The sequence below is a fragment of the Astatotilapia calliptera genome, chromosome 7, assembly GCF_900246225.1.
Source record: "Astatotilapia calliptera chromosome 7, fAstCal1.2, whole genome shotgun sequence".
Lineage (NCBI taxonomy): Eukaryota > Metazoa > Chordata > Actinopteri > Cichliformes > Cichlidae > Astatotilapia > Astatotilapia calliptera.
This window is the reverse complement of record NC_039308.1, coordinates 25,714,561-25,725,841: the sequence shown is the minus strand read 5'-3', so window position 1 is coordinate 25,725,841 and position 11,281 is coordinate 25,714,561. Positions and strand designations below refer to the sequence as shown.

Sequence of the window (11,281 nt, the reverse complement as noted above, 5' to 3'; positions counted from 1 at the left end):
CTGGTAGCAGCAGCTCTATATCCAGTACTGCAGTCACAGATGGTGACTCCAGCCACATCTCTGTCATCTCTAATGGCACTAGCAGCAGGTCGCATGTCTGGAAAAACAACTGAGATCTGGAGATGTTACCTGACTAAATAATCTGCAGTGTCAGTGTTGGCAATCCCATCCAGCCAAAAACAACAAAACAAAGCTGCTCGAATAGAAACTCGCTGACTTTAAAATGCATTGGAGGGGAACACCAGGCAAAATCAGATTCAACTACAGGGAGTGAAGAATTATTAAGCAAATGAGTATTTTGTCCACATCATCCTCTTCATGCATGTTGTCTTACTCCAAGCTGTATAGGCTCGAAAGCCTACTACCAATTAAGCATGATGTGCATCTCTGTAATGAGAAGGGGTGTGGTCTAATGACATCAACACCCTATATCAGGTGTGCATAATTATTAGGCAACGTCCTTTCCTTTGGCAAAATGGGTCAAAAGAAGGACTTGACAGGCTCAGAAAAGTCAAAAATAGTGAGATATCTTGCAGAGGGACGCAGCAGTCTCAAAATTGCAAAGCTTCTGAAGCGTGATCATCGAACAATCAAGCGTTTCATTCAAAATAGTCAACAGGGTCGCAAGAAGCATGTGGAAAAACCAAGGCGCAAAATAACTGCCCATGAACTGAGAAAAGTCAAGCGTGCAGCTGCCAAGATGCCACTTGCCACCAGTTTGGCCATATTTCAGAGCTGCAACATCACTGGAGTGCCCAAAAGCACAAGGTGTGCAATACTCAGAGACATGGCCAAGGTAAGAAAGGCTGAAAGACGACCACCACTGAACAAGACACACAAGCTGAAACGTCAAGACTGGGCCAAGAAATATCTCAAGACTGGTTTTTCTAAGGTTTTATGGACTGATGAAATGAGAGTGAGTCTTGATGGGCCAGATGGATGGGCCCGTGGCTGGATTGGTAAAGGGCAGAGAGCTCCAGTCCGACTCAGACGCCAGCAAGGTGGAGGTGGAGTACTGGTTTGGACTGGTATCATCAAAGATGAGCTTGTGGGGCCTTTTCGGGTTGAGGATGGAGTCAAGCTCAACTCCCAGTCCTACTGCCAGTTTCTGGAAGACACCTTCTTCAAGCAGTGGTACAGGAAGAAGTCTGCATCCTTCAAGAAAAACATGATTTTCATGCAGGACAATGCTCCATCACACGCGTCCAAGTACTCCACAGCGTGGCTGGCAAGAAAGGGTATAAAAGAAGAAAAACTAATGACATGGCCTCCTTGTTCACCTGATCTGAACCCCATTGAGAACCTGTGGTCCATCATCAAATGTGAGATCTACAAGGAGGGAAAACAGTATACCTCTCTGAACAGTGTCTGGGCGGCTGTGGTTGCTGCTGCACGCAATGTTGATGGTGAACAGATCAAAACACTGACAGAATCCATGGATGGCAGGCTTTTGAGTGTCCTTGCAAAGAAAGGTGGCTATATTGGTCACTGATTTGTTTTTGTTTTGTTTTTGAATGTCAGAAATGTATATTTGTGAATGTGGAGATGTTATATTGGTTTCACTGGTAAAAATAAATAATTGAAATGGGTATATATTTGTTTTTTGTTAAGTTGCCTAATAATTATGCACAGTAATAGTCACCTGCACACACAGATATCCCCCTAAAATAGCTAAAACTAAAAACAAACTAAAAACTACTTCCACAAACATTCAGCTTTGATATTAATGAGTTTTTTGGGTTGATTGAGAACATGGTTGTTGTTCAATAATAAAATTATTCCTCAAAAATACAACTTGCCTAATAATTCTGCACTCCCTGTATTTATACAATGCAGACTGTTTCAGATCCTTAAGTGTTTCTCTGAGGCACATATTTAATAACATGTAGTTAATCAGCCTCTGTTGTAAAGTGGGAAACTATTTATTCACCAGTGACACCTGCATGCTTTATGCTGTCACCCTGGCACAGGTGCCACCTCGTAATAAAACATGCACTAGGGTATTGAGTGCAGTGAGTTTATCTGACATACTGCGCCAGTAATTGCTTTAGAGAATGGGTATTTAAGACGGTGTTGGAGAGCGAACTAGTGAAGAAAAGTCTGACCAAGCTCATTAAACCCTGGTATTCTTTACCATAAAACTGATGCCAGCACTTAGTGTGATGCCTCTGGGCAAAAGAACAGCAGGTGGATTCCATAGTTTCTAAATGCAATCTTCCCCCTGGCCTTGCTTTGGCTACACGACACATACTATGGCAAGGACACCGTGCTATTCCAGTTTAGCCTTTGAACGGTTCAGCCTATCTCATTATAAAATTTTAGGTCAAGGCAGATCTAGTGATACACTTAAAAAAAAGAAAAGAAAAGAGAGACAAAGAGAGAGTTACAAAATTACCTCTGTGATTTTGAGTGTTAGGAAATTAAATATGGCCCGAGGACCTGCAGTAGCACAGAAAAATACATCTAAGCTTAACTTAGAGTCTAAACTCACTAATCTCTAATATGTAAAAAAAAAAAAAAAAGCCCTGTAAAATATTTTAGCATGCAGCTCCACGTAGAGATCTCAAATTGTAAAAAAATAAACGATACGTTTGTTTAACAGGGACTTATGGGCCTAAAAAACTAGAGTTAATTTGAGTGACTGCTGATGCTTTGTACCAAGTGTATGTGTGCTGTGACATCACGAAGCGTTTGTGACTGTATCCTCCTTCCTACGCTCCAAGTAATGTGTAACGCTGTCTATGAGTGAGAACATAAAGCTGACAGCTGGCAAAAAAACGCCCTACAGTTTTCTTTTCTCCACTCAAGACCAAAAGTCAAGCAATGCCACCCTTAAAGGCCGTCTGAAAGTACCGTGCACATGTACGACTAAGTAAGAAAAAATCATTTACTCAGTTACTTTCCCCCCCCTCATCCACAAGTGAGTTGTAGAAATCTATGATTATTATATGCTCAATTCAAGAAGGTCTCTATCCATCCTTAATTTGTTCAATCAAAACTAAAATGCGCATGTAGAAATCACTGATCCCCGACCTTGTATGCATTTAATTTGCCTGCGGCCCTTCCGATTATACCCACGTGGGTCTAGTTAATCTGCCCCGCGGCACATGTTTACTGATTTCTATCATGGTAAGAGCCGTGTCTGATGCTGTCCCACAGTGCCAGCTAGAGCACTGATGTCGGAGGGGGGGGGAAAAACTGTCATCACTTAGAGGACAGGGAAGTACATTTAAAACTATTTTTTTCCTAGTTGAGCCTCTACATTCAGAGGAACCAAGACACTCTGCAATGTAATGCTTTGTTTCCAGCGCTGTTTTCCTACCGTGTGCGTGCAGTCACCAAAACTTACCTCCGTGCGTACTGGAGACCAAAACCTGCAACTTCACTAAAATGATGTTTTCCCTTCGTTTTCTGTTTCCGGTTGTCGCGGTGGCGGTTTTAACAGCTTTTGAAGGTGAGATTTATGATTGCTTTTGATGAACGATGATCAGTTTCAGCTTTTATTAATGCATTGGTTTGAAGTGGTCTGCTGGATGAGACGCAAATAACGCGTAAATGGAAAGCTTTAAATATGAAAACAACTGGGTTGGAACTAGCTCAGAGGCTTCAGCTGTGTTTACAAGAGACGAGTAATGAAGATAAAATGTGTAGCTATTTTATACTCTTGTATATACTTTGATAGTGCAAGCACATACACACTGGGCATATTAAATGACTCTGCTGTAGTTTATTACGCACATCCAATATACTTTTGTTTCCTTTTGGCTTTTATCAGCACAAAATTTAAGCAGGCCCCAAAATTGCTATGGAGTTGTCATATTTGCTTGTCATGATTATTTTTTTGTATTTGACTGGCTCATAAAGATATAAAGTTGTGTTTCATATTTTTGTAGTTCTGTGGTTACCATCCATGGCCTAAGCCCATTTTGTTATCCCTCAGTCTAAATGAAAGTGACAGCATGCTCTCCAGTGTGCATCAGGAAGCCTCATCTGTGGGATTAAAGTGGCCTGAAGCTGAGGTTGCACAGCTGTTTCTCTGGTTGTTTAAAGATAACCTGCATTGGGAGCCACAGAAAGCAGTCTGTCCCTCTGTGATACCGACAGTATGCGAAAGACTACTGTTTGAGATTGCCTGGGTTTATATCTACCCATGCTATCTGTGGGTGCATTTTTTTCCATCACACATGCATGTGTGACTGCTGCATGTCTGCAACTGTGGAACTCGGCTGTGTTCTGACTGCGTGTCTAAGTGATAGGGTTCAGCCTTTGATATCTTCCCTGCTTGATCACCATGAATATGCATGACAGCCTTATCTTTTAGTCCAGTCACAGTCTGCTGTCTAATGTGTCTGTGAGCCTCTCTGAGTTATAACTGCCAGTTGTTCAAAATTGCCACATGTGTAATTTTTTTCTGTAATATCTCTGGTTTATATACTTAAAGGGATCCTGCCAGGTCTGACCAGATTACTTTCTGATCAATACATTATTCTGTTAAGCAGCAGTTTTCATGAGCAGCGGGATAATTCTGAGGCTACAGCTAAGAAATACTGTGGATTATTTCTGTCTTTATGTTTTATGCTTCCATTAATTGCATTAAGTTTCACAGGAGATATTTAAACAAGCTGCATTTATAATCTTGCGACAGTATGGGCATAAGTCCCTTCATAATGAACAATTATCCTATTTTTAGATTTAAAAAGAAGGATAAGATTCGAGCTTTTCTCCCGTGCTGGTTTGAGCAGAATAATGATGGTAAAATAAAGTAGATGGTTCTTAAACTGGAGAGCAAACACAGCTGCCGCCAAAGCCAACATTTATGATTTTTTTGTTAGATTTTTTTTTAATTGCATTGTATAAAATCTTTGCACTATAGTCGGGTTGTAACAGTTTGAGTACTAATTCAGCAACCTCAGAAGTGAATCAGCATCAAAATCTAATTAGCTGAAATGTGTGCACCAAATGCAAAAAGAAATCAATTCATAGATCTTCAAATGTCTGTTCACAGACTAACATGATTAACAACATTGATTGTACACCCTAACAGTGAATTCTAAGTGTACAGTGCACTGTCAGCTAAATTAAATAATTATTAGTCCCAGACAGAGAGAATAGCTGGAAATGGCAAATGAGCATTGGTGTGCTTTTGTTTTATCTCAAACCTGCAGACACAAACTAATAATGTAGAACTAAAACTTTTATATTGGCCTGCATGTGAAATTCCTTACATCATTAGTCTGATCTCTGGGATCTATAAGACACTTTTCTTGTGTGTCTTTGTTTAATATCCACCCTGACATCTGATTTTCTTTTCCATTCAGCAAGTAATCTAATTTAAATATAAATTTATTCATGAAATATGGTTTGGAATCAGAAAACAATAATATACCACTTCTAATGCGTCTGAAGGAGAGGAATATTTTCTTTTCTAAAAGTTTTTTTTTTTTTGTGAGGTAAGGGAAAGTCATATTCAAAAATTCGTATTAATCTTTGAGCACTTCAGCATGGAGGAGGGCAAATTACCAAGTGTCTCTGGCAGCGGGAAGAGTGATCTGTCATATACGGCGTTCTATCTGGACAAACAGTCATCCCACAGAAGTTACCAGACAGGCTTTTTAGCACTCGGATGCCACATTTCCTTTACTGGCTCGGATAGATGTAGTGAATAGCAGAGAATAGAATATCCGTTGCAGGACAGAAATGACGCAGACCTAATTTCCTCGTGTTTTAGAGCTTGAATGTTATAGTGATGTGTATAATTCTCTGTAATAAAGCCACATGCCATGGTTAATCTGGCTGAAAATTTAATCAGCAACTTGTATGCCTACTGGAATTGTTACCATCTGGTCGTATGATATGCAATAAGAATTACCCTGTTTGTCTTTCCTTTTTCAAGCCGCACAGTGTTTTGCTTTAGGAAACGTGAATCGTGTATTCAGGAAAAGTAAGGGAGAACGAAAATTCAGTGAAAGAAAATTAAAAGGCTGTTTTTTTTTTTCTTTTCTCTTTTTGATGCAGGAACTATATTCAGAAATAAACCATGTTTGCTAAATGAAGTCATTTAATTGTTTTGAGTCTTGCTCGCCAAGACAGCCAACTGTCATCATCAGTGTCGTGATCCTGACTCTGTCCTTTTGGCGCCTACCTGAACCTCATGGCATCGACCCTTTGCTTTGCTTCTCCAACTCTGATCTCTTTTCAACCCTTCATCCTCCTGTCATCCTGTTTGCAGTTACAGTAGCAAACTAGCTTTGTGAGCAGTAACTGTGCTTGTCGGTAGATTTGAAACCTAAAACTGAACCTTGGAGTTAAAGCATATATATGGAAAATTTCTACCTAATTTCTCTAAAGTCCTAATTCCCCAAACTCATCATTTCACAGGTGCTGAGATTCCAAGAGTGGCTAAAGACACTGGGACATTCACCACTCCATCTCCAGTTTATCCCACCATCAAGTTTCAGGTCCTCAATGTGGACCACGTGTTTGTGAGACAGGACAGTCCACAGCCATCTGGGAACTCTAGCCTGAAAGCTCAGACTCAGACTTTTCTCATCACTGGACCTGGTGCTGGGCTTCTCCAGCCATCTGTCAATGCTTCATTTGGCCCCCTGACTCTAGATGCCTCTATTCCTTTAGATTTGCTCCTCAGTGGGCGCAAGATACTGCCAGTCATTTTGAGCCGCCAGGTTCGTTCCTCATCCCCAGTAGTTAAGATTCTTTTCCACATGCCCACAGAAAGCAATATCACTGCTTGGCAAGAAACAATGGGCTCTCTAGAAGATAATGGGAGGAAAAATGATGGAGCTAAGGCTAAGGATGGAGCTCACTGTGTCACGGCTTATGCCTTCTGGGAGACCAGAGAAGTTCGTGGGGCTTGTCTGGTGTCTCCTGGCGGCTTTTGTGTGGCACAGCTTAAGCCAGAACCCTCCTGGTTCAGCTCAGCCAGTAGATCAGGAAGCTCTAGCAGGGAAGCAGAAAGCACTGAAGGCATTAAGGGACTTCAGGGGAACCTTGTGGAAGTCTACTTCCAGAGTCGGCGGGACCAGACTGGCCAGTGCACCCCACAGGATAGCCTGCAACGAGTAGGAGTGGGACGAGGCAGAGACACTGGTGGATCAGGGACACCAATGAGGAGGGTAGGAAGTGTCAGCCTGCTCAAAAGTCCACCAGGGAATCCCACCTTTCTTCGGCTGAGGCTGGGAGGCGCTGTGGTGATCCAGACTTCTTCAAAGCCCCTCAAGTCTGGTGATGTCGCAACGTTCTATGTCTTTCTTGCTAGTACGTCCACCTTGGAAAGTTTCACACTGAGGTGAGAGATATTCTATGTTATGCTGTTCTTGTCTGTTGAGCTATTTGGTCTTGAGTAATGACTTCTCGCCAGACTGAAAGCATTTTTAGTTTTTAAAGTCAGCTCTTGCACACATTACTTACTGATTTATTCAACAGTATTAAATTCACAAAGATCATGTGGGTCGACTATATTCTAAAGTTTCTTACAGTCCTCATGATCTAAAAGTCCTTACAAGAAACTGCGATGAGTCTCTTTTGATTGTCAAATCTGTTAGTATAGTTCTGATACTGTAAGTCGTGACTGCAGATGTCTGAGTTGCTGAAGGTAAGTAAAGTGAAGAAATTTACAAAAAATGATATTTTAGTTTAGTTCTTTTATGAAGTTAAAAGCCTTAGACTTAATTACTCAAGATATGCAGACTCGGAGAGTAACAACCTTTTTATGATTTTCATTATTCCTCCAGCCAAGGAGAGACCTGAATGTATGTTTTTAGTTCTGTTTGTTTAGGTGTCACAAACTTTATTAAAAACAGGCAGGGAAGTGGACGAACCCATGCAATTCTGATGATCTGGATCCCTTTTATGAAAATTAAACAGCAAAGCCTTTCCAGCTCCCTTCTTCTTGTGCTTAAAGTGACATTTAGGAAATGAAACGGAGAAAGGAAAACACTGTAATTACTCTCCAGTCTTGCTGAGGATGGAAGGGAAAATAGTTTAGGTTGAATTACATAAAAATTCATTGTTGCAATGAAACATGCGAAGCATGAAAAGACACTGGAACCAACTGGAATCATCAGGTCGTACGGCATATTGAAGCGTATTCATGAAGGATTAGCTCCATGCATTTAAACTGTTACTTAAGGCACTTGAACACTAATGGGCCTCACCATCAATGCCTTGCAGTTAAATGCTTGAGCGCCAGCAGGACTTGTCTTGCCAGCCACATTCACCGGTTTCACAAATTACTGACATGTTGTATCTTGTCTATGTCAACTTATCAGTTAGTGGAGGACTTACGGGGCGCACTCTTCCATAAACAAGAAAGTAATTGGTAAATGATTCACTGATTTTCATATCGCAACATGTCAACAGGGTTCTCTGGTTACTTGACTTCATAAATAATGCATCTAATAAATGGAGCAGAAAGACAAATAACTAAAATCTAAAAGGCCCCATTGGCTAAAAGTGAATTTAATATAAATATAGCTCTGCAACACGTAGAAACTCACAGCTGACTTTACAGACTTTTTCCCCTGCTGTTTTTTTTGTTTGTTTTTTTTAAAATGCACATCACTTGGTGGAGTAAAACTATTTATTTTTATCAGAACACTTTGCATCAGTCAATAGTAAAGCCATTGCACTGAGGTTTGTGTTTCCAGCCTGTGGTCTGATTAATGATTTTCTTTGAAATGCAAGACAAATTTCTTTCTAATCCCACGATTTAGTGATATTGTGCTGTCGTCATAACAACAGCGTAGTAATCTGCTGCAGGATACAAGCAAGTGGAGAGAAATATTAAGATGTGCATATTAATCCATAGGGCACACTGTTACCCTGTGGCTGTGTGTCATTCCCAGTGCTCTTCTCAGATATCAGGCAGCATTCACAAACACAAACATGCCTCCACGCACACACGCAAATGCAGAATCCCACTGACCTGAATGCACCTCTGCTTGCATTGTTGAAATTACGTGAATAAGATTTGGCAGAGAGACGCTGACCCTCTAACATCTGCTCTTGTTTTGACTATTTGCGAGGATTTACAGCCCCTTCACCTGAAATTCCCCAAATTCATACTCACTGACCGAACCAATGACATTCCTCTAGTCAGGTCAGTGATTTTGGTCTGTGTATTTATGACCTGCTGCCACATCCAGAATGAGATTGGACAAGAAGAGGGGACTGAGTGCAGCAGCTGAGTCCAAGTGAAGGCTAGCTCTGAGGAGCTTGGCAAAGTGATTGATTCCTCCTGGGAGAAATCCCAGCTCTACTTCGCTCTTTGGCCCAAGATTGAGTCCACTCCAGCAGAGTTAGGCCAGATAATCTGTGCCCCTGATTGAAAGTGAATTAAGAGGTTAACCTTTTCGGGTAGAGATGATCTGGGCTGCCAGGACTGATTATGTGTATGTTTTGTTTTGGGTTTCTTTGTGCGTGTGTGTGGTTTTCCACCTGTTAACCACAGGCAGCTTTTAAAAAAACAGTACAGAGACATAAAACAGTCTGTTCACAGAGGCCACTTTTGCAGCAAAAAATAATTTTAGGTTACCCGAATGCCTAAAAAAACAAAAGAGGCAAGAGCTTTGCAACTTTCGCAGCTTTAAACAAAGAGATGAAGTTTGGTAAACCAGGGGTGAAGAGTTGCTCAGTTTAAAGGTCGATATCCGCTCTGTCCCCCACCTGTGGTTGTGAACTCTGGGTAGTGAGTGACAAAGACAAAGCGTGGGGATAAAAGTGGCTGAAATGAGGTTTCTCTGCAGGGAAGCCTGTGTCTGCCTGTGAACAAGAAGCGCAGTGATCCAGGAAGATCCTGACGTTGAGTTACTGCCTCTCCACACTCAATAGGAGCCAGTTGAAGTGGTTTGCACCCCTGGGAAGGGTGGTCATCAGGTGCTGTTGTCACTGTGATGCTGAGCTGGGCAAGCAGCAAGAAAATGATTCACTGCATATAGCAAAAGAATACATTTATCCTTGGCTGTAATTTCCCCTAACTAAAACACAGTTTGACTTTTTTCTAAACTATGATCACAATGACAAATTATTATGCCTTAAAAAGGCAGCAAATTAAGATTTAAGGGAAATGAAAGACAAACATCCTCAAAAATTGTTTCATTATTTTAAAATTTGTATTCTGATCTGCCCGACTGAGTCAGTATCTGCATTTATTGTTTTTCAAACATTAATTAAAATCACAAATGAAAACATGTGCCTTTGGCATAAGAGTTTTGCTTCAGATAGTAATTTCTGTGCAAGTCTTTATCTGGCACGCATTGAATTTTCAGCAGAACAATATGTGTGTGGGTGCCTGAGTGTGTGTTTAAATGTGCCCTTAATTCTTGCCTACTGTATTTTGCCTTTGAAACCACTCTAACACTGACCTCAGTCTCAGGGGTTATTGATCTGTCTGGTCGCTCTTTGATTACAAATCTGTATTTTTAAGTGTGTGTATTTGGATGTGTGTGTCAGTGTGCTAAGCCTAATGCCACGCACTTTTCTGCTGACCCTTATTCTAGCAGGAATCTGCTCCAGTCATCCTGTCATATTGTTCTTCAACTGTTTGAAATCTGATTTGGAGCCGAAATAACAACAGGCTGTTAAAAGAGATGGACTGTTTGTTGTAAAATAACAGGTTTTCACTCCATGTCACTTCTTCTAATAAATGCTTAAGCCTTGCACGTCTTAAACTGATGGCAGGAAGAGTATTTTGGAGTTGACATAATGAAAATGTTGATCTGGCTTCCTTAAAGACGAAGCAGGTGAAGGAGGTTTTAATGGTATTTTCAATGTGTTTACCTCGATATTTTCTTGAAGAACAGACATTCTGTCACAACCACAGTCTATCTGTTGCTCTCTATATGCTCGTGGGCTGAATTTCACTTTGAACATTGCTGGCACCTTGCTGAATCCTTGAAATTTGAATCTGTCTGCTTCACAAATGTCTGGCCATGCCATACAAAGGTTTACCATTTATTTTACTCTGCATGGGGCCATAATTTACAAATCAAATCGTGAACAGAACAGTACTCTGCAAAAACCTTGAGTCACTCGTTATTTCTTTATAGTTTGCGACCATCTTTTTTCTTCAACACAGCCTGAACTCTCTCTTAGGAAAGCTTTCTTGTAACTTCTTTAAGGAGTCTTCAGGATAGTTCTCAAGGCCTCTTGAAGGACATTCAAAGCTCTTCTTTGGATCTTGTCTGCCTTTTGTTTCATTTTCTCTTAAAATGATCCCACACTGCTTCAGTAATGTTGACGTCACTATCTGTGGAGTCCAGTA

General features: G+C 40.9%; 1 protein-coding gene across 2 annotated transcripts in view; it reads left to right on the top strand.

The window, feature by feature from the left end:
* Positions 1-2,952: 2,952 nt before the first annotated feature.
* The window catches only part of LOC113025861 (transmembrane protein 132D-like), a 41,114-nt gene continuing 32,785 nt past the window's right edge, over positions 2,953-11,281 (top strand). For both annotated transcript variants that reach the window (XM_026174064.1, XM_026174063.1), the window contains exons 1-2: positions 2,953-3,454; positions 6,379-7,306. In XM_026174064.1, coding sequence (XP_026029849.1) covers positions 3,391-3,454; positions 6,379-7,306 — 992 coding nt within the window. In that variant the 5' untranslated portion in view covers positions 2,953-3,390. The remainder of the gene's footprint in view (positions 3,455-6,378; positions 7,307-11,281) is intronic.